We start from the raw sequence: 24,852 nt of genomic DNA on the forward strand, positions 1-24,852 counted from the left end.
TTATCTTCCATTTTTGTACATTCTTACTCTATCTCACTTGTTATTGTATCCATGAATTTGAAAGTGCTTCCTTCACTTGGGCACATGAGAGGGTCTCCCTTTCAAAACTCATTGTTGTCTTTAATGAGCATGTTTACCTTTGATTATAGAAGATTGTTAAGTTGGACTCTAGTATTAGGCTTTAATTCATCATCTAAGCCTTTCAAATACCTCATTGGAATGTAAAGATCTTCTAGTTCCGCTTGTAATTCCTTTCCTAGGGAAGAAGTTGATAATTCTTCTTTTCTCTCCACTTTCATGCATGATGAAAAAGTATTAAGGTTCATATTTCAGCATGCTAATTTCCTTCTCTTTGTTTAGGATCCAAATACATGGATGGAAAAATCAATGGTGTCTCAAGATCTACTTCACCAAGAACTAAGAAAATACAAGATGCCAATTATATTGCTTTGTAGGTTGTAGTATGCGTCCCTTGCTTGAGACTTTCAGGACAAGGTACTTCTCATGCACACACTTTAATAGAAATGAAGAGAGATGACCTTTAGAGAGGTGAAGCTTATTTCTTTCAGCTTCATAGATACTCCTCTTCAAGGCCTTCCACAAATATTGAATGACCCAATCCTGCACATTATTGAAATCTTCAGCTATAGGTTTTTCCCTTGAGTTGTTTCTGGGGTTGGACTTTTTTATTTCTCAAGATTGAAAAATTTTGGGAGCAAAAATAATTTGGGACAGCGACAACTCCCTCATCATCAGCAAGTAATTCTTTCCTAAGCTGTAATACTCTCTTGTCATGAGCTCGTAGCAAGTTTTCTTCCTCTTCCGACTCTTTCAACTTGTTGAACCTCACACAAAGGCTCTTCCATAATAGTGTGGATACATGATCATCCTCTATCCTTATGTTCATCCTATGACTTTTAAAATTCTACTCCTATACAACTCTAAACTAGCTGCAAATGAGATCTACAATCTTTGATCATAAACCACAAAAGATCATAAACAACATAGATATGAGACAAGAATCAAAATGAAACTAATTTCATTTGATGCTTTTGTATTCATTTCTTTGAAACAAGTACATTCATGATGCATAGAAATAACTCATAAAATACCTAGTATATTAGAACTAAACATTTTAACTTCATTACTATTGTTCATACAAGAGATAATACTGAAGAAAATGGTGGAATCACAGCTATGGAACCTTGTCCAAAAGTCTGGAACAAACATTATATAAAGAAAGAGAAAGAGAAGATATAGGTGAATGAAAAATCCTAGATCTAATATGAAATTGATACTTGTCCACTTGAATCTCCATCCATTGCTGAAGCAAATCTTCTCTTCTCTCTCTATAACTGAAATCTGGATCAAATCTCATCATTCTGCATAACAAACCTTCAAATATCTTTTCTAGAATGATGAGAAACCCCTTCTTGATAAAATATCAAATCTTCTATCAAAATGTTTCCAAAACCTTCACCAAACTAGTTAGGAGGCAAAGTAACATCACCAACAGGACCCTCTCCAAGTTTGATGGATACCCACTTCACCATTTTGTCATAGACCGAATATGAACTGTTTAACTAGAATATAGTTGAAATTGGAGCACCTCAGACAAATCTGAGTATAACTTTCACCAACTGATACATGTGCAAAATATGGAAAGTAGGCTCTGAGAACTTTCTGATAATATAGTATAGTCCTATGTTTACCTCCAGAACATGTCCTAAGCATCCAAAAGAAGTTGCAGGTCCAAATGATTGAACCTACCTTAATATTTTACAAATATTTCACTTTGACATCAAGTCTAGACTTTATGATAAAACCCTTTTTAATTAAAAATTTTCTTGCACGTTCAAATGAAGAAAAAAATTATCATTTTGAAATTTTTGAAATTTCCCCATCTTTTAATTTTGAGTCAAACCTAGTTGACCGGATGGGACATGTGGCAAGTTTTCATTCACTACCCACTACACAATCAATTGTCATTTCAACACCAGTTAGGTCCTACTACCACATAGTGCCATGTGTCACCTTCTGATCGTGTCACTTTGTCGCATTGCTCAACCTCCTTACATCTTTCCATGGTGACTAAGTGATGATTGTCAATCTTGTGTCACATGGACAAATCCTGTGCGTCAATCTGAAACCACTCATCTTCCATGTGTTAGCACATTGCTTTGTTGCATGTCTCATCAACACCTTGCCATGTCATCACGACTATGCAACCACTTGACACATAGCATCCTTATCCATCTCACTACCTCAATCTACATGCCACGTGTCACTATCCGACACCACCACCTTATCCATCTCACTACCTCGATCTACATGCCACGTGTCACTATTCCACATCACCACCTTTGCCACGTGTCAGCGAATCACATTTTTGCATGCCTAGTCACTTGCCTACCATCTCATCATGAGAATGTGATGATCTACCACGTGTCCCTTTTGTCCAGTCAGCCACCTCAAAATATGTGCCACATGGTGTGTCCTTGTTAGTTGTTGAGCATCCATGTCACCATCCTCGTCAGCAACATATCCCTTTTGTCTAGTCAGCCACCTCAAAGTACGTGCCACATGGTGTGTCCTTATCATCAGCAACAATTTTGTGGCCAAAATTAAGTGTCCATCACCAAGCTGGCATTGTGGGTCTGTACATAAACTTTCATCTTTGTCCATAAGTGCCCACTTAAGACACTAAAGTATTTCGTGTTTCTTATAAAAACACGTTGGAAAAACCAAACGCTATGAATGTCGGATAAAAGAAAATGGCCCCTTTTTTATACCCTTGTCCACTTGCGATAGAATTGGATGACATTCCATCACCAAATCATGGCAAATGTTGTTCGAATAAAATGTGATCATCTTCATCGCTAACCGTAACTAATTCATCCATAGTATAGGAAATGTCAAACTCCAACATATAGTCAAATTGTTACAAAATGATTCCTCTATTGAAACTGATGAAACTGCTTGCGTATGGAACTCTCGGGGTCGAATCTATCGCATCGACCATTGGGGCATCATGTTGAAATGCCCATGGTCGGAAATCAAAACAATTGTGCCCATACATGTCAATGATCATCTCCCTGACAGAATCCATTATAATCTGTCAATCGGAGCAGCGTATTTGCCTCTAACTGTACATCCAGACTTGATCAATACTCATACCAAATACCAAATAAAATGATCTCCATCATAATTGCGTTCTTTTCCCATTGTGGAGCAGTGAAATGGAATAGTTTGACCCTCAACTAATCCATTATGGTTTTGGTGGATCCTTCCCTCACAAAACCTTGCTCGTCTTTCTTTTCAATATCACTTTGTGGATTCATGACATGTCACGAAGGGACAAGGCCTGGAGCTTTTTGAATTTTATGACACCTACCATGCACAAAGAACACAACTTGGTCCCTATTCTAATGTTGCTCTCGCATACTACCAACAAGACTCACACATTTTAACCATTAACTGGCTGCTCTTTGCATTGACCACTTGAAAGGTCAACACATCATCTCCCCTTATTCACAATTCAAGATTCAGCAAGGTCAGGTGAACGTTTGTAGTATCAAGGAAGAAGGTTGAAACAATCCATCATTTCCTCTGTTGTTGTCTCGTACCATTATACAGACACAACAACGACATGTACGCACCATACTGAGGGGATACATTTCAGAAGGGTAATGAAGCTAATGCGTGTTCACCTTTTATAGTTGCCTCTTCACATATCCAGCATTCTATAATGATGAAAACATTCAAATTTTGATGAAAAACATCACAATAGCACCCTAGCCTCTTAAACATCCCCATTTTTCCAACTTACATTTAGCCAGGTGTGTATATGGAAATGTAATAAGCTTATTCACTTTGATCTCTAGCCCTCCTCACACGCGTTCAAACTGCTTAATATCTCTGTAAAAAGAATACAACTATCTCCACATTCTACAGGTGAAAATTTTGAAAAACACGGTGCGGACTGGGCATTTGGACAAGCTGGAAACAGAGCTTTCACTAAGGTCATTCATCATTGTTTTATCACTCTTCCCACATGATGAAATACACTGATTGGATTCAAGATCGACCGTTGTTTGATCACTTTAAACTCATCTTTAATCCTCTTTATATACTATCGATTTAATGTCAAGAAGGCCTTTGAACCGACTTCAAAAATTGACCATGTCAAACAACCACGCCTTGGAAACTTTGTGTTTATGTTCTCTAGTGAAAACTCTTTCAGTCCAAAATCTTGCCTTATGATGACTACTTGGTCAAAAAAAAAATGACTGACAAAGTTGCCCCTTTCAAACTGTTCCTGCATTCAAACATGTCAGAAATAATAAATTACACATGATTTTGACTTTCAAAATTAGTCAAACAACCACTTCAGAAGGTGAAAGTTTGGGGAAATAGTAGATTTTCATATGAAGAGTATAAATATGCAGTTTGGGCTCATGATGAACAATTGGGAAGATTTGGAAAGCATTCAAATTTGGGTTCTGGGAATTGTAGAACTAGACCACCTGTCAAAGTATAGATTTTTTGCAAACAAAATTGACCCGGGAAGATGTGCAAATGGATTCATCAAGCTTTGAAAATTGGTACACCTAAAGTACTTTTAGTGTAGAATATAGTGGTAAAATCCATTTGACTCTATCTATCATGGTTTGAAAGTTATAGCATTTAAAACAAGGTTTCCAATCAATCTACACTTTTAGTTACGGTAAAACATTTAGGAATTACATTTGGAATTGCATTTGAAAATTAGTCAAATGGATTTGTCATAAGCTCAAAATTGGAAAATATCATATTTCTAACCCCTAAAATGCAACATAAAAAGAATCTCCTCATTACGGTCAACTAGGTCAAAGTTATAATTAGTCAAACAAAGCTTCTGATAAACTATCATAAAGGACAATTGGGCAATTTTAGGTTTTTGCAAATGGAATCAGCTTGGGAAACTCATCAAACAAATTCATCAGTCCTTGAAAATGAAAACACATGAAGTCATTTATGACTAGAATGCAGTGGTATGACCAATTCTTCGAAATTCTTAACAGGTCAAAAAAATTCACTGTTAAACATGGATTCCTAGAATTCTAAACAATGTGCATCAACATGACAACAATGAACTATCAACTTCGAGGGATTCAAAACCTTGTCAAAACATATCAAAATGATTGTGATATTGCTATCGAGATTTAACTATCTAATTTTTGAATCAATCCCATTGACCCATGTTTCATGAGTAGCGATTCAACATGAATCCATCTCTCATGAGAATAAATGGAACACTTAGCACTCATTGCATCTAGGTGATGCTCATAGGGGTGAAGCACTAGGACTTCCCAGGAGGTCACCCATCCCAGTACTACTCCAACCTGAGTGCGCTTAACTATGGAGTTTCCTCCATGGTTAAACCCAAAGCTTGCAACCCCATTTGCAAAACCTTCACCAAGTGTTGTGCCTTATGAACCATTCATTAGAAAGCCCCTTAAGCTCATCACTTGATATGTAGGAGATAATTTCCACAACAAGTCAAATTGTGATATTGCTATCAGGATTTAACCACTTGATGTAGTGCAAGTAAGGATAATTCCTAAAGGAGATGTCCTAGCCCCCAACAAATAACCACACAATGGAAACACAACACAAGATATGAGATCTAACACCAAACACAACTCTTTATTCATAGATCAACTAGTTATATGCAATGTGCTAGGCTGTAAGGTCTTCTAGGTTACAACCAAATACAAAACAAGTAATAGTTATGCAAGATCTATCAAGATCCAACCTAAAACCCTAGCTAGTCTAGATCTATAACACAATAGTACTCTAGTAGAAACCTCCAACAAGATCTAAACTTGTGCTCGCAAGACACCAAGCAATCTTCCTATTTCCCAAGCTACAACTACTAGCTCTACTATACTTTTCTCCTCTTAGCTACTCCAAGTTGAACAAAATAATGACCTAAGACTCTACAAAACCCTCTACTTATACCCAACTAAGCCACAAGTCGACCTAGCAAGTTAAAAATTAAGTAGATCCTTACATTAAATAAATGTTGAGCCACAAGCCAGTTTACAACATATATTAAATACAAAATGCCTTAGTTGGCTTATAATGCCCATTAAATGCACCTAGGATAAATATCCAAGACCCAAACAAGTCCATACATCCCCACAATTGATCTAGATCATGATCACACACATTAAATATGCCAAGTCAGTCAATCCAATCTCTAAGAACTCCATTCGATGTGCCACACTATCAAGTGTCAACAAAATCACCAAGCATGACCAAGCTCCCACAAGCATTGTTGGGTTTCTTAGGTGCCAAACATCCAACATACGTTGAACAATGCAATAAGTGTCAAGCAACGTAATATATGTTGAGCTTCTTCAATGACCGAGTTCCTTAGCTACCACTGCAACTAGGAACCACCCTAATAATGACCGAGCAACATCCCTTCTTTGATTAAGTAACATACTTCAACTGAACACCAGGTTTCTCCACTAAGCCCATTTGGTCAAGCCTTGAACCAAAAAATACCACAGAGATGGTCGAGCATCTCTAGTCTTCCACCAAAAAATGCCAAAATCTCCAAGAACCTTAGTTGCCCTTGCATCAATGCTGGATCATATAGGATAGTAATATGTCTAGATAAAGTTATAAAAGATTGAAGGATACCACTACAATTAGATGAACAATCAATGACAAATGATAAATAATTTGGTTGGTCTATTAGATATGTGTAGATTAAGATGTTGTGGTTCATGATGCATTATCTAGACTATGATATGTGATTAATGTTACAATCACATGATGATTGACCTGTATCATCAGAAATAGTTTCAATAGTTTGAAGATCATTCTATGAAGAACTAACAAATTACTTAAAACAATTTATGTTTGTTCCACTACTGATGATGTTGTGGTTGACTCAAGTGAATATTTTCTTGATCGAGGTGTTGTGATGATGTGATAGTATGACATGGATCAATGATATTATTTGCATTGTTTGTGGTGATCTAAATTTTTGAAGTTATGCATGTATGTTAGAAAAAGTGAAAAGGTCAGGTTGTTCTTGGGAAGATTGATGTACAATTGATTTTGGAAGCCAATAGAGATTGGAAAATGATGAATTAGGGTTTGGGTTTTGGTGGGTCAAAGGGAAAATTTAAATGCAATACATTTTGATTTTAAGGTGGTGGCCACTCTAACAAGTGAAGGATGTATTTATATTATAGTATGGTGTACTTGCAAAGCTATAGATCATGAATGCTTGGTGCGATCAAGCAATGAATTGATTATTTACAAGAAGAAACATAATTTGTGCTTAACTATATATGTACAAGAAGAGAAGAAGGGATAATCTCATATCATCTTGCATATTGGATCCTAACAGGTTCTCCAAGCTAAATCCCTCAATTGGCTCACTCCTAACATGGTGAGCAAGATTGTAATCCCTTAACTAGGTGGCTCATTAAGTTGAGTTCTAAATCCTTTCACAAGGTTACTCCTAATAAGGTAAACCTCCTAATAGGGTTAGCCTTCAACTAGGAGTACTCTAGAAGTGCACACATTTTTTAGGTTATAATTCCCACCCTATGGGTTTTCACATGAAAAATATTGGTGTTCCCAGGTTACATTTTGTGGATGATATTATGTGTTTCATTGCTTATTACTTCAAAAGTTAAATTTTGATGCATGTGGTTGAATGATTAATGAATATATTTGATTTGGGTTGAATAGTTAGTAACAATTTGAATTTGATAGATTATTGATTTAACCCCTCCCCCCTCCCCCATTAATCTTGGACTTTATAGTATTAACAAAATATCCCTTAGAATCTTTTGAGTAGAAATAATAGTCATAAATTTTGATATGCTCATGACTAGAAAAATTGAAACAAGCTATTCTACAACAATGACAAAACCAATCAAATAATATCACACACTAGAAATCTCCGTGCAATACACACTCAACAATATTTATTTGAATTAAATTTATTAAATTAAATTGTTTAAATATTTAGTTATCTTGAAAATGACATCTCTCCACTTATTTTACTTATATATATTTAGTTATCTTGAAAATGACATCTCTCCACTTATTATATATATATATATATATATGTTAGTCCAATACAACAAAAGCACATTTTTACTCATTACATTTATGGGAAAATTAATAATAGAGGACAAGTGTCGAGGAAGGAAAATAAAGGTCTTCATATCGTCATGACAATAATACGAGACTACCTATATTCTTTACAAGAGGCACCTAATTGTGCTACAAACAAGGCCTATACTAGCTTTTATATATATATAAAGCTGAGAGATATCCTTCTCCGACCCTACCCCTCCAACTGCGGTCCCTTAAGCCATGCGAATCCCGATTCCTATCGACTGTGCCTCGAAAAGGATATCTTTGCCCAAAACATGCAATGAAATTTGTTGCGAGCTGAATAATACGCTCTAGTCATCTTTTTCAGAGGCACTGGTTATGACTAAACTTAATCTACTACTCCATCCACTCTCCTCTATTCTCATTAAATATTAATAAAAATTCTTAAAATAGGAGGGTTATTGTTTGCGGCATGTGACTCTTTAATCTTTACTATTACATTTTGATTGCATGCATTTGTATCAGTTACATTTGCAATGAATAGATGTAAAAATAATTATAAAATATATGACACTTAAATGAACGTCAATTTATTTTTTTTAAATAACAAAAGTTTACATTGATGAATGTTTCCTTTGTAGAAAGCCTCTTAGCTTAATTACCCTGCCCCATTATGATTTGAACTTGTAACTCTCTTTCAAGGCTTTTGAAAAATGCAAAATTTCCACCTTCCTTTTAATAAATAAATATATTAAATAAATAAAATAAATTTCAGATACCCAACATAGGGTACTTTATTTTTTATCAATAACAAAGGGTCCCTTTCGATCCTCCAATCTCTCTCCTTTAACCACAATTAAGTCTAACTCACCTAATCAGACTTTGGCAGCTTGAGTTACTAATTTGCAACAAGAATAACGGAAAATGGGGTCAAAGTAAGAAAACCCTAAAATTCCTATTAAAGGGGATAAGGTATTTTCTTTTTTCGTCCACTGATATAACCCGTAGCTTCTAAAATTGATATAAGTTACACGTGCATGCTCTATGGCTAATTTTGTCCGTCTTTTTAAAACATTGACAGTCTGGCACAGCTGTATCTCAAGTATTTATATTTACACGAGCCAAATGGACTGTCGAATCTTTTCAACTTCATTCCTAGTAATATATACCTAGTGTAGCACTTTTCTTTGTGGGGTTTAGTAATTCAGTGGCCTGCACTGGGTTGGGCTCTGGATTGTCATGGCGATGCTAGAGAGAGGTTGGCAGGTATTTATGTTTATTCCCTCTCTTTTCTCTCTACTCCTTTGCGCGAATCTTGGTTATTTGTGATCGTGGCCTGATTCCAATCACCCACATTGCATCATGAGTTAATTTCGATCACGGATTTTTCATAGTGCACCATTTTCAATCTCCGACATCCATACTGTGATTGGATTTTCGATCCCCCACATCTCTGTTGATTTTGTTGGAGATTAGCAAGCGATGTATAGTGGAATTTGATTCTTATTGCAACATGATTTAGTAATTTACTCAAATGGATGTTAATGCCTATTTTTTGATATCAAGAAGCCGAAATATGATGAGCATAAGCCAGAAGCCTCTTATAACTGTTACCATGCAAATTATCTGACCTGATCTCCCCGGTATAATTCAACTGAGTCTGGGATGCGTCTACAGAATATTAGCAATTGAATTAGAAACTTTGAGTCCATATTTCTCTGTTTCTTTTCTTTTCTCATGTTTTGCATATAAATTAATCTGAAAACATGTATAATGTGGATCCATGAATATTGAATTCGTCGGATGCTTTTGCATCCCCACATCCACTCCGTAAGATTATTCTGAAATAATGGTCGGTTTGGTTTGTTCATATCAAGAAGCAAGATGTCAACAATCAGCGGGATAACATATGTGCCTGATCTTCATAGTATGTTTATCATCCACTGTAGTTGACATATACATCTGTAATAATCACCAGGAGAACATTTTTATCTGTTCTTCTGGTACACCTGTTATGCACATCCAATTGACACCTGCATTAATTTCTCTATCAGATTTGAGATATTGCTTCTTATTCTCATTTTTAATTTCTTTCTCTATTTTCAGATAATCTACATCTGTATGCATATAAAACTGTGTCTTCTTGTGAATCCCCAATTGCAAAATATTGCTGCATCTGTACAGATGCACACCTGGACTTGAAACATATTGGCACCTACTTCTGAGTCTTGTGTGGTGTAACTTAGGTACAGTTGAGGTCCACACCATGACTATTGTCCTGAACTAATCTGCACTTTTCTGATTTGGAGCTACTAGATTCTATTTTATCAAAACTACCGCTTATGTGCCTTTTGATGATCTGAATGTTGATGTATTCTAGTATTTTTTAAAGCGCAAGGTGCTTGAAATTATTCCTTTTTGTCTTATAAGAGCAGGTGTTGGATATGTGCTATGTTATCTAGTCTCTGGTAGATAAAGTACTATAGGGATTGTGTGCCGTCCACATAGGGTTGTGTATGAAGGAAGATTCTACAGCAGCATTTAATAACTTGGGCATTGGCTTAGAAGCATAGTCATTAGAGAGCTCATATATTGGGACAAGGACTTTGTCCCTTATCTGTTACTCATATCTTCTGTTGACTATATTATTTCTTTTTATAACCGCGCTGTCCTTATTAATTTGTTTCCATAACGTAGTTTGAATGGTGTTCCTGTACCCCTACTAGTAACTGTGTTCTCATGTTTTCTGGTGACTGCATATAAGTTCAGAACTGTTCTTACTCTACAATCTCACATTGAAGAAATTCAGCAGAAGCTAGCATTGAGGTTTCCTGGAAATATAATTAGAATCTCCCACTATGCTTTGGTAACGAGGGGAAATTAGTGAAGCCATTATTCAATTGTGAAATGCCTCTTTTGCAAATTAATCTGAAGATGGCCCTTAAGTCTTGTTTCAGGCACAATGAAAATAAAATCTCTTGTGAGTATTTGATGTAGAAAGCAGCTCTTGCCATCCAGTTTCCTATAAAAGAAATTGAGCATCTTCAAGATATTTATCTTGAGTCCCAATTGATGGTAGATCTGCTGAACGTCTTCAAATCGCCAAACATTCATTTATCTGTAGGGCCAGTTGTATTTTAGTTTCCTTCTCCATAAAGACAGTGCCAGGTTGCATAGATTCTTATGTGTTTTTGGCCTTTCTGGATCATAACTCTTCATAACTCAACATAGGGCCACTGAAACTATATTTCTCACATTCATCCTGACAAGGCTAAGTTGTGCAGTTGCTCATGCTTTTCCAGACCATTCAGATTGTTGCTTTGAATCCCCAATCTTCAGGTAGCCAAAACCAGGAGATTGGGGATTAAAAGTAACAATCCAAATGTAGCTAATATAAGGTTCACTTGGCATACATATGGTTTGAACATCTTGGTGGTTTTGCTGTTTCTTGCAAACTACATTGCTTTTACAGTTGAGACAAGGCAGATTCCACTGTCACGGGTAAATCGATTTTTTTACCTAAACACATGATTTTATGATGACTGCAATGAGTTTTGCTTCACTTTTCCTTGTTTGTTTCATTGCCTTAATCAGATATATTATTAGTCCAATAATTCACATTTAAGACTGTTAGGGTGAATTATGAAACATTTGACAATGGTGTACTTTTTAGAGCACTGTAAAATAGAGAAACCTAACTTTAATAAACATTGATGAGATTTGATGTGTGTTTTTGGGAATTTGAATATTAAAAACAATTGTAAGGTACCGTGACATGGATTTCTTTTGCTTAAGGAATGTTGCGAACCATTTTGTCTGTTCTTTGGAATACCATTCACCTTAACTGGTGTCAACATGAAACAAATGCACAAATTTCTTCTTAAAATTCATTTTCAAATTTCCTGACCAATTTATTTCTCTACTGGTGCAGTATCTGATCACAAATTTTACTGACTTCCAACTGGCCTCCATAGGCAGCTTTCTTCTCCATGAAAGCATATTCTTCCTGTCCGGGCTTCCTTATATAGCACTTGAGAGACTAGGCCTCTTGAATCAGTACAAAATCCAGGTTTTTTTCCCATTACTCCAGATCGTATCCATCAGTTCACTATTTGATTTTAGAATGTATTGCTTGATTATTTATAGAATATATTCCTCTCAATCAGCATTTATGTTTTAATGTTTGTAACTAATGTTAAACATCATGTCAACATTCTTGAACTCAGATATTGCATGACCATCTTGCTAATGGACAGCCTGGACTTTCGGTAGTGTTTTTGAGATGAAATTTGATCCCTGTTGTTGAAGCATTTCCTTCCAAGAATAGAATATTTGGTAGATGAAGATTACTAGAAGTTATGCTAGTTTGTATTATTTTCATAAAAAAGTGAATTCCACATTAGATTTAGTTACTTTATCTGGAAATAAATGTAAAATCATTTTTTGCACCTTTATAAATCTTCTAAATGCCTGTAATGGTCCCTCCCCCTCTCACATACACAACACAAAATATCCTCTACTATATTTCCACTTGAATTTTATTATCTAAGATAAACTTTAATAAGGGCCATTTGTTAACAATATTTCAATATATCTACGTTTTAATGTCACTCTTACATTTTTAAATGGCTTACATTTGCTGGAAGATGCTCATAAATGACTGATTCCTTTTCAACCCGATTGCTAGAGAAGATAGTTCTCTAATGGCAAAACAGTTATGAGGTGATTTTTGAGTCAGTTTCAATGCTTCTTCTTTCCAGTCCACTCTTTAACTATGACAAGACTGTAATAACCCCTATTGATTATTGCTTAAACAAATGTCAATTCACTCCATTAACCAGTTGTTTGACATTTTGTCAAACACTTTGCATGCAAAGACTTTACCTGCTGTTCTCTGTTTTCAGATTGTATTGGTTGAATTCATATGCTACAAATGGTGTTTGGAATAGTTCTAATGATGCGAAATTGATTGGTAAGGTAATACGCTACTTTGTTTACAACTTTCTCATGCATAAGAGTGACTGAAATGTGTTTCACAATGAATTGACATATCGGCAAACACTTCTCGTGCATTCTAAGTAAATCAAATGACCATGTACAGCCAAGGACATTTTGACAAACATTTGGCATGCAATGTTCTCTATATGGACTTCAACAAATAATTACAACCACTTGGAAATCTTTACAAATGATGAATTGAGCAATCTTATTATGCAGATTAAGAAAGGATTACAAATATGAAAGAGGAACCTGTTTGAGATGATTCCCTCCAACCTTTCCTTGTAATTGCAACTCTGGCTGTTTTCTCAATATCCACGTGAGCTTGGCAAAGGAAACAGAGGCTGTAATTATCAGCTCCAACATCACATAGGCTGCCTACATCAGATGCTTCCTGCTGCAGTGGTTCCGCATGTCCAGGTGTTTCAGCATGAGCTTCAATTCCCTCAGCACAGGCTCTAAAGAAGTAACACAGGCCCAGGAAATCACCTGCAGCCCTTAGTCAGTCATAAACAGCCCTGTATGAAATAGATTTCTGCCTTGAATGGCAATGATAGCCCCTTTCACAATGCACTATGAATTTCCAGAAGAAATCGCAGGTATCAAATCAACTACAGAAGCTCAAGGATTTTTCCAAATGCTATCAATTCTTCAGCATAGATTACGTTCTCTGATACAGTGAAAAACAATAGAGAAGTATTAGCAAAATTGCTATACCACAGCAGCAATTTGCAAAATGATTGCAAAGGCAATTCTCAGACTCAAACCCTTATACCTCAGCAAGGGCATTAAAATCAGAACCTCAGAAATACTTACAAGACAACAAAAGCAAAATAGAAAAACTGATGATCATTTCTCATAATGGGAGCCATATTTATAATCTCCATTGCACAACTTAGCTTCCCTTATACACCTTTCACTTAAAAGCCTTTTTGCTTTATAGTGAGGCACATATTCATTGATTTTCTTTGCCTCCCAAAAATGACCTTTTCAACCGTATCATGATATTTTGACACGCGGGGTCATTGTTTCTTGTGCTCAAGATTTAAAACTTTTGAACTTGGTTCCAATGAGCTATGACACTAAGGTGGCCAACATATAATACCAACAAAAATAACAACCTCTGCATATTTAGATGAATAATAATAATAATTCAGAATGGCATACGAGACATCCAAAAACGGTACCCACATCCCCGTTTTGTACTCAGTGCAGGTACAAGGCAAAAAAAACCTAGGGGACGCATCCTTGTGGAACATAGATAAAAAATAAACACATTTTGAAAAAGCATCTGCTAGCTAGTTAGTTTATGGCAGAAAACTGAGAGAGTACTAGTTATAAAGTCACCTGCTGGGATTATGGTAAATAATGCATTGAACAGTCATGGTTTATAAGTAATTGCTGAATTTTGAAAGTATGAACTATTGATAGAGGCAAGAAAATCTGGGGCCATTGGTGATTGTCAAAGCCGACAATAGAAAAAGATCTATTATACGCATCAGTCACTACAAAGGGCAAAGCTGTATTTGAGAGAATGGCTTGGATAGAACCTGACTCAACAATATTTGTAGGAAGTCAGGAACTCCTCTTGGGGGTTCCATAAGACATATTGCAAACAATGTTTACAATTTAGATGTGGAGGAAAATATGGTGTCATGTTTCTTCATTAGGAGTTTGGAGTCTGGACTGTCAACAACTTGGAATAGTTAGCCCTATGAGATCTCAGAAAGGACATGGCTCCAAGGGAGTACAATAGAAATGCAATTTCTTTGGGTATAAACCTTAATCTCTCTGCCATGGACACAGAAAACCTGCTATACATTCACTTTGAAATGCATGCCTTGCTGCCACAACTTCCATAATATGCTGGAGCAGATGCACATTTAATGCATCTTAGGCATTTCATTTTCCAACATTGGTGTTTGTTGGGCATTAATTTTGTACTTTTCTTTGGCCAGACTGATTTTTTTCCATTTCTTTATATTGCACTATTTGTTTTTGTTATGCTGAATTGAATTTTTGCCAAAACAGTGGCAGCAAGAGGAGAAGCATCTGATGACGTGACTGTGAGAGAATAGCTGAAAAAGTGTTTAAAGTGGAATAATTTCTTTTTAAATTGAAAGATATCAAGATTTTTGGCCTACAACTGGACCTATTAGAAAACAACTTTTAACTGTATAATACTTACTACAGTATTCAAAGTAAGAACAAAATAAAAGTATCACTGAAATGATAAATGGGGGAATTTTCAAAGTAAAAATTAAAGTTAAATACAAAAGTAAGAAAAAGTGAACAAACGAATTAGCAAAAATAGCTCATCAGATAAAAAAAAAGTAAACAATCTAATCAAATCAAATATTTGTTGAATAGAAGTTAAAATTTATGTGTCTGTCCGTGTAGCTGAATAATATTAAATAAATTTTTGAGTAAAGAAAATTGTTTGGAATTGATATCTCTTGGCACACTTTAGATAGATGCATTTAAAATATCTATCCTAGTCTATGACATACCAAATCATATCATTATCTTGTTAAGAGGGGAATATAAAGTTTTGTGACCATGGATGTTGAAGATCAGGGAAATGCAAATTCATTGAAAATATGTCACCGATTAAAGCAATCCCCTAAAATTCGTAGAACCAATTCAATCACACATCTCTCCAAAGAAAAATGATAATAAGAAATAATGTTGCACAATGATGAAATAAGACCAAGCAAATCTATGTTCATCCAACATGGTTTGCTTTCCTTAAGTGCTACTAGATTCATCTTATCGCATCTCATGCCATGTTGATGAAACTTTTCTAGATACATATTTGGTAAATCGTAACCAGAGGCCTCAACATAATTGTGGTTACTAGATCATTAACTGGTCTTTATTAGTGCCATGACAATTGTTCAGTTCAAAAGATTATTTCCTTGTATCCGAATAATTGGTCACTGATTGTGTTTATAATTTAAAACAGTTGTGTCTAAATGTGTAACGTTTCGCTAGGGAACCCAAAAGAAATTAACCTAAAGTTTCACTAAGTTTGCCAAACTTTTTTTTTGAAAGATAATAACATCAATAACAACAGATAATACAACGGAAGCAATAATAACAAGAGCTAAATTAGCGGAAGCAATAACTCACATACTTAACAACCATCATAAACAGATTACATCTCCTAAGGGTTCCGTGACATGAAATCACATTTAAGTTTTATTAATATTAAATCTAACACATAACAATTCCAGATCATGGAATAACTACAAGTATGAATGCATTCAAATAATAAACAATTACAGGATGCCACTTGGCAATAATTAGAATGCACAATCATCCACTGTACAAGTCATAAGGTATGAAAGGCTAAAAGAATATACAACATCTCATAAGATCTTTGCTAATCAAGTATAGTACAACAAAATAAAACCATCCAACATAAATATAAGATCAGATAGAAAAGAACATTTGCACAAGCACATCTAGCAACGACATCCACCGGTCGGATCTCAATGGTATAAGAAAATGCACTAGCACTCCACCTCATGGAACCTAAGTGGCCCACTCCCACTATGCTGAGGAGATAAACTCAAGTCTCATACAGATATTAGACCACAAGTCAAAACCAACATCTAGGTCAAGGAAACATTTGAAAGCAAACTATCTCAAAGGGTACTAAGACACAAGTATCAACTAATTCTAGAGGCAACAAAGACACGTAGGAAATCTACTATGCAAGTGGGCAAGTGTCATCGCATGAGCCAACTCTAAGGTTTCCTTGGCAACCTCGTTGAACTCTGGCTCCCTAGTGTCTCTATGTGGCATCGGTATCCTTTCGTATAGACAAGGCATACTAACGAGTTATCTCTAAGGTTACCCTGGCAGTCTCTTAAGACTCTGGCCCCCTAGTGACTTCATGTGGCACCGATATCTTATTAATTCATTTCAAACCCATTTAATGAAATGTTATCATTTATTAAAACAATCTACAATGGGTTACCCAGGCAACCACTTAGGGCTCCGACCTTCATTGCAAGCCACTTCCCAACATGACATACAGATAACCTACTCTTAGCTCAGCAAAAGCAAAAGGTCTCATACGACCATAAACCACACATCAGTTTTTAAACAAGCAACTAGAAAGTACTGAAATATCAGTAATCAAAATCACAGATTTCACCAATACAATCATCCTAACAGGATTGATCTAAAATCAAGTACACATATGCCAAACCATGACATAACATGACATCACCAAAAACAAATCACATAATCACCTCAGTCCTATACAAGAAACTAGAAAGCAATCCAAAGATAACTAATTTAAGACTCAAAGGTTATATTAGAAAAGTCATACCATTCATCTTAGTTCTACACAAGAAATTGGAAAGCACAACAAAACATCTGATCAAAGTCATCATAGAACACACATGACACATCAACATGGTTGGGTGTAAAAGATCGTAACCAAAATAAGCCATAATATCATCACAGAACAAAACCCCCAAGCCCTTGGTAAACATCCTGATTTGGTTAAAGAACTAAGTCAAAACTTGAAACCCCAGCAGTAACCACACGTCACATAAAGTACATACAAAAGTAACTTCATAATTCATTAGGTTTTGAGAACACAAAAAGTTCAATTTTCACTATCGTTTTAAGTTTTCATTTTTGTTTTCAAGTATTATAGATTCGCTAAAGTTCTCGAGTCCACACGAGTCTCAACACTCAACAAATCATAAAAAGTTGTTTTAAACATTAAACCCCAAATGTAAAACCACACACATCTCATCAGTCTTTTAAACATTTGCTTTCATAGTTCGTTATTTTTTCTTCAAACATAAGAGTTTAATATACAAACGGGATTTCAGTTCTCATTTCCAAGTATCACAGTTTATAGATTTTTCGACTACAATCAGGGTTCACGTTTTTGTTTTCTCAAAGTATTATAATTACCAAAGTTTTCGAATAATAAAATTTTCCCAGTATTACAAATCATTTTCATATATCTAAACCATATAAACACATCTAAGCTTATAAAAGAAAACATTAAATCTCCCAATTAATTTCTTTTTTTTGGTTTTCAATTTACTTTAAAATTATATTTAAATAATAAAGTAATAAATCAAAATTTCAAATAATTAAATTTAACATTTTAACAATACTTATTAAAATTATTAATAATAATAATTATCAATTGTTACCAAAATAATTTTAAAATTATTAAACTTTGGAAAAACTTTCCCAAAAAGGAAATCTGCTAAAAATGGAAACTTTCTCGAAACAGAGACCTGCTACAAATGGAAATTTTTCTGAAACAAAAACCTTGCTAAAATTGCAAGCTTTCCAAAAATGGAAACTTGCTAAAAATGGAAACTTTCCCTAAATGAAAACCTGCTAAAAACAAAAGCTTTCCCGAAATGGAAATTTTCTAAAAAAAGAAACTTTCCCAAAATGGAAACTTGCTAAAAATGCAACTTTTCAAAAATGGAAATTTGCTAAAGATGGAAACTTTCCCGAAATAGAAACTTGCTAAAATTGGAAACTATCCCGAATGGAAACTTGCTAAAAATGGAAACTTGTTAAAAAATGGTAACTTTCCTGAAATGGAAATCTGCTAAAAATGAAAACTTTCCAAAAATGGAAACATGCTAAAAATGAAAACTTTCCAAAATGGAAACATGCTAAAATTTTACAAAACGTGGGTTTCTAATTCTAAATTTATATACAAATTTTTCCCAATTGAAGGGCGATAGTTCGCATACAAGGGTTTCAATATTCATTTGTTTGCAGACGTTTTAAAAATGAAACCAATAGATTCACAACAAGGGTTTCAGATTAAATCATAGACAATTCAATAATGGAAATCAAATTCTCAAACAAGGGTTTCAACACAATTGAATTCTGAAACAGATCCATCAATCATGAAGAAGACAAAATAATTTCACAGAAGAAACTAGTGTGCAAAACTCACAAGATCCTACCTGGTCATCAGAGTCTTTTAAACATTTGTTTTCATACTTTGTTAGGTTTTCTTCAAACATAAGAGTTCAGTATACAAACAGGGTTTCAGTTTTCGTTTCCAAGTATTACAATTTATAGAGTTTTCGATACAAGTAGGGTTCACGTTTTCATCTTCTCATAAGTATTATAATTACCAAGGTTTTTGAATAATAAAATTTCCCTAGTATTACAAATCATTTTCATATATCTAAACCATATAAACACATCTAAGCTTATAAAAGAAAACATTAATTGTCCCAATTAAATTTTTTTTTGGTTATCAATTTATTTTAAAATTATATTTAAATAATGAAGTAATATATCAAATTTTCAAATAATTAAATTTAACATTTTAATAATAGTTATTAAAATTATTATTAATAATAATTATCAATTTTTATTTTTTTTTGATCAATAAACGGCAAAAGCCTTAATTTTATTTATTAATATAAGTTTTTTTACATATCCACCGTTCAAACGGGCACTGGTAGGAAAGAACGGGGAAGAAAACCTCCAGTCTTGCCCGGGACAATGTCCTTTATTTTACATGTTTCTTAGGGGCATACCCCAACAATTACATCATGCTTTAATCCTTCTCAGGTTATTGACCCTTTTACAATTATCAATTTAAACCATTTATCATGCAATTTACAAATTTGGTAGTTTCCAAGGGATTTCATGGGCCGCTGTTATAATAATTATCAGTTATTACCAAAATAATTTTAAATCATTAAACTTTGGAAAAACTTTCCCGAAAAGGAAACCTGCTAAAAATGGAAATTTTCTTGAAATAGAAACCTGCTACAATGGAAATTTTCCCGAAGCGAAACCTGATAAAAATATAAATTTTCCAAAAATGGAAACCTGCTAAAAATGGAAACTTTCCCAAAATAGGAACCTGCTAAAAACGGAAACCTTTCCGAAATGGAAACCTGCTAAAAATGGAAACTTTCCTGAAATGGAAACTTGCTAAAGATGGAAACTTTCCCGAAATGGAAACCACAGGCCTCAACATAATTGCAGTTACTAGAGCATTAACTGTTCTTTATTGCTTAGTGCCATGAGAATTGTTCAGATCAAAAGATTAAGTCCTTGTATCCAAATAATTGGTCACTGACTGTGTTTATAATTTAAAACAGTTGTTTCCAAATGTATTCATATTTTTTATTATTTAAGAGCTGGAAGTTTCATAATCACACCATGGATTTCATGGGCATTGTATTTGTAGTATCTAATGCGTCACTCTTTATAGAAGACACTTGTCAACTGTTGCCATGACGATTATTCAGATCAAAAGATTATTTCATTGTATCCAAATAATTGGTCATTGATTGTGTTTATAGTTCAAAACAGTTATGTGTCCAAATTTATTCATATTTTGGATTATTTAATAGCTGGAAGTTTCTTAATCACACCTTGGATTCCATGGGTATTGTATTTGTAAATTCCCTCAATTTTTAAGTATCTAATGCATCACTGTTAATGGAAGACACTTGTCAACTGTTGCAAAGATAGTGGTAATGTCTGCACCATCATCATATATATTGGGTATCATTGGAGACTGTTGAAATGCTAATGAACCCATAATGAAGCTGCAGACTTCAAGCATCAATGAAGAAAGATTCCTTCTACAAGAGAGAGTTGCAACAAGAGCCTGCTTGAATATTGAGAAATGATGTGATAGTGCTCATTATACCAAACAATTTTTTTTTTTGGTGTGTTTTTGGCTCAAGAATGAGTCCATAATGATTAAGCCACTTACAATGTGTTACAATGCCTTTTCACCAAGACTCATAGTTGTCCTTAGTCAAAGTTTTACATAAGGACGAGTTGAATAAACCATTATTACAGCAATGATATACTATTCAAATGTTAAAATAGATCAAGTCAACAGCTCCTTAATTGTCAAAATGTGCAAGTAATCCACTAGTATGCAAATATAACAAAATTGAGTCAAACATACATTTGGCAAAAAATTGGACAAGTGCATAGAGTGCTTGAAAGAGCTCCTCAATACCTTTCCAACATAGCAAGGTTTGTGAAAATTGGAGATTTTGGGAAGAAGTTATGAGCTTGGAAGCCAAAAATGAAGAGTTGACTTCCGACACCAATAAAGGTGTTCAAAACGGTAATTTTTTGGAACTCACTTGGACACTTGGAAAATTCACAAAGCCATCTTTTTGTCAATAGCTCGTTTGGAAAACGTCACCTCCCAATGAGAAAGTTATGCCAAATTGAACACCCCGCTCTACGCCTTTGGCACATAAGGATACAAAAAGAGCAACTGGTCCCTCCATATGACCATACTTTGTGGAGGAGCAAAATAAATAGCATTGCCCAAGGAGTGGACCAAGCATTTGTAGTTCTAAAAGAGGCACTTTGCACCTAAACACATGGTGATAGTGCCAAGCATGCTGGCAACAGAAGCACTTAAGTGCCACCAACAAATGCTCTGAGGAAACCTACCAAAAATAATCTGCCTAGCAAATGTAAAATAAAAAAACTGACCAACGCCTAAACAAAGTGTGTCCATAGGAGTATTAAGTATGCCAAAACAATGTTTACAACCCAAGCAATATAATAAAGTGCCTGCCAAAACTACAACATTCACTGACAAAAACATTCAGGTCGATCTGTAATATGTGCTGAGAAAGAGTTAAGCCTGTCTGTGCAGGGATCTACAAACTGCAGACTGTGCAAACCAAAACATGTATTTTTTTTCCTGGATAAAAAAAATAACACCCTTTGATTTTTAATAATTATTATTCATTTTTTTGATCATACAAAAATAAATAATTGAGGATTATATAAACCTCAATATTTTATTTTGTGCAATAATAAAGTTTTATGGATTGTGGTTGGGGGGCTGTGTGGCTTACCTGGGAAAAATATTTCTGCCTAAAAATCAATTACATAAAAAATGGATGAATTTACAGTCAAATTAGTTTGATCAGCCTTTTGAACATATGGCAAGGTCAATTTTGACCAAAAGTACACTGAATATTAGCAACCTCTACACTTATTCAAACTCTTCTAGATTTGGCAAACGAAACAAAATTTGACAAACTTGACTTTCTTTGATGCCCTAAATTCAACTGTACTAGCATTCGTCAAGCCAAGTCATATTTCACATATTTTGGAAGGAACATTTAGATCTGGAGCATTGATACCATTTTGGAATCGATTGGTGACTCAATACCCACAAGAACATAACGATGCCAAAATAACTTCAACAATAGAGAATTGCAAGAATAGCTTGCTTCAACAAATGCAAGATAAAGTAATGGTTGAAAATATAAGAATGGACACAAAATTTGTACATGAGAGGCTTTACTTATAAAGACAAGGTGAGAGGAATCAAACAAGATTGTGACATTAGTCGTAATCCAATGCAATGAGACAATTAAAAGTTGACCTGGGTAGTGACCTTTGCTAACCCATTGACCGAGTAGCAAGTGATCATCCTGCAGCTAGAGAAGCAACAGCTATTAATGATTCACTTGAGACCATAAAATTCTAGGGCAGAATGTCTAACCACAGATCGGCCCCGTCCTATTCTATGGTTGGCTGAACTTTTCAACTTATTAAATCACCAACTAACAGAACAAGAGCAACTCATCTAGATCATAGAGTCTCCTATCCTACTTAGAGATGCTCCGGTCATCCTTAAAATAGTGGGCAATCGTAAGGCATGGATATGCATTTGCATCTGGAACTAGCTATATAACTAGGGGGACCGTCAGCTGCCTTCCATTGCTATGAGATGTGTGTGTAAGCCATGGTATGTTCCAACTCAGAGATGAGTGCATGTGCTAGTAGGCAACCAAAAGAAGATGTCTTGAGTTAAAACTTAAGATGCAATCATTAGACAACTACTATATTATCTAGAAGAACACCTAGGACCTACATAAGTCATGGGAATAAATCACCTTCTAGGAACTGGGGAAAACTCTAGGTACAAGACCACTTTATGTCCAAAACCCTATTCACATCAACAATAAAATGGATGTAACTATGTACAAACCAATTACTTTGTCCAACAAAGAAAAAAAACTTGTGAAAAATTTGAAAGACAAGCATCCTCAACTCTAGTACATCATTTCCATATTATGCTCACCATCTAATAGGGCTAATAGTTATAGTCTATGTTCCCTCGAGTTTTTGGTACAAGGACGGTGGGGGACAACAGGATGGGTTTCTAGGATGGAATTTTTTTTGGCAATTTTAGGGATACGGGGGACGACAATAAGGGAATTTTAAAATATACATTGAAATTTGCAAATATACATGTCATTCATATGAAACTAAGCACAAAGCATGTCATTTAAACATTATAGAACCATAACATACAACATTTGAATGCCATCTAGGAAATAATATCCGATTTTAGTACTCAATTGTCAAAATGCATATTAATATCAACAAACAATATCATAATGATAAACATGATAAATCTGAAAATCAAAATCAAAATATACCGAAAGCTTTTCGGCCAAAGGCTAGAGGGCTGTCATAAAGTAATAAGTATTAATGTATCATAATCATGTTCACGCTCAACATAAAAAACAAAAAATAGAAAAATGAAGCAGACTGCTGCTCCTATTCTGCCTCTTCTTGCAAAATGAAAACTCTAGCCAGCTGCAACACAAAATGAAAACCAAACAAATGACAAAACAACTAAAATGTGGTGTCTTTAAACCTTTTAGGGCACTTGGAAGGGTGGGGCCCACTTGGGCGACCTAGTTAGGAGCCTTAAAATTATTTTTTGATGTTCACTTTTTAATTTTTTTGCATAAAAGAAAATAATTAAAAAAACAAAAAAACAAAAAAACATTTGGGGACGGCCAGCTCGGTACGGTCGGGGGACATTTAGGTGTCCCCTTTCCGTACTGGGGATGGCCAACCGTCCTTTGGCTGGGGACACAGGGAACATAGGTTATAGTTAATGTAGCTCTAGTTTGTTGAATGTATATCTACGAAGATTAAAGTCTTGTGGCCACTCCAATTCAATTAGAAGGAAGTGTAGATCCTTCTAATTGTGGACTTAACTTAGTTGGAATGATGTGATATATTGGTCATCACAAAGGGACTTGTACTATTCACTCAGTGGGAAAACTACCAACTTTCTAATGCAAATGATTTGACAATGATGGATTTTCAATTACTTCTAATCAATTAAATGGCAAATAGAATAAAGATTTTAGGGAACTAAGCTATATCTACCAGTGTAAGATAAACTTGATGGTGAGGGATGACTTCAACTAGTCCTTGATTCACCTAATCAACTATGCGTAGGAGGCTGCTTGCTTCTAAGGGAACATGGATGATTTTTTATATTTTCAACACTCATTCAAATGCCCAATGATGGTGCAATCCAATTGAGCCAATTGAAGTAAGTGGTTTGCAATTAGTTCAAATCATCCTTACACTATTACTTGCAAATCAACAAATACCAAAAGGTATGAAACAAGTTTCACTATAATTCACCAACAACAATACCTTTGATTCATCCACTCTATTAGTTAATTCTATTCGGCATAAATAAAATTTCAATTCTAAGTGAAAAAATTTAGAAACAATGCAATACTCAAAAATAATACAAGCAATCTGCCTTGATACCAGCAATGAATTTGAAATTACTTTGACAGCACTATAGAGACAATTTGTCCAAGTCTCTCCTAGTTTACTCTAACTAATCTAATTGATTGTAATGAACTACAAATGAGAAGGCTT

At 34.8% G+C, this 24,852-nt stretch overlaps 1 protein-coding gene across 1 annotated transcript in view; it reads left to right on the top strand.

The window, feature by feature from the left end:
* The first annotated feature begins 9,324 nt into the window (after positions 1-9,324).
* The window catches only part of LOC149544230 (methylsterol monooxygenase 2-2-like), a 38,038-nt gene continuing 22,510 nt past the window's right edge, over positions 9,325-24,852 (top strand). Inside the window, exons 1-2 of the mRNA XM_089798746.1 lie at positions 9,325-9,399; positions 12,065-12,202. Of these exons, the coding sequence (XP_089654872.1) occupies positions 9,373-9,399; positions 12,065-12,202 (165 nt within the window). The 5' untranslated portion in view covers positions 9,325-9,372. The remainder of the gene's footprint in view (positions 9,400-12,064; positions 12,203-24,852) is intronic.

Source organism: Cupressus sempervirens, chromosome 8 (genome assembly GCF_028749045.1).
Source record: "Cupressus sempervirens isolate cs-2001-9-10 chromosome 8, ASM2874904v1, whole genome shotgun sequence".
NCBI classification, from domain to species: Eukaryota; Viridiplantae; Streptophyta; class Pinopsida; order Cupressales; family Cupressaceae; genus Cupressus; species Cupressus sempervirens.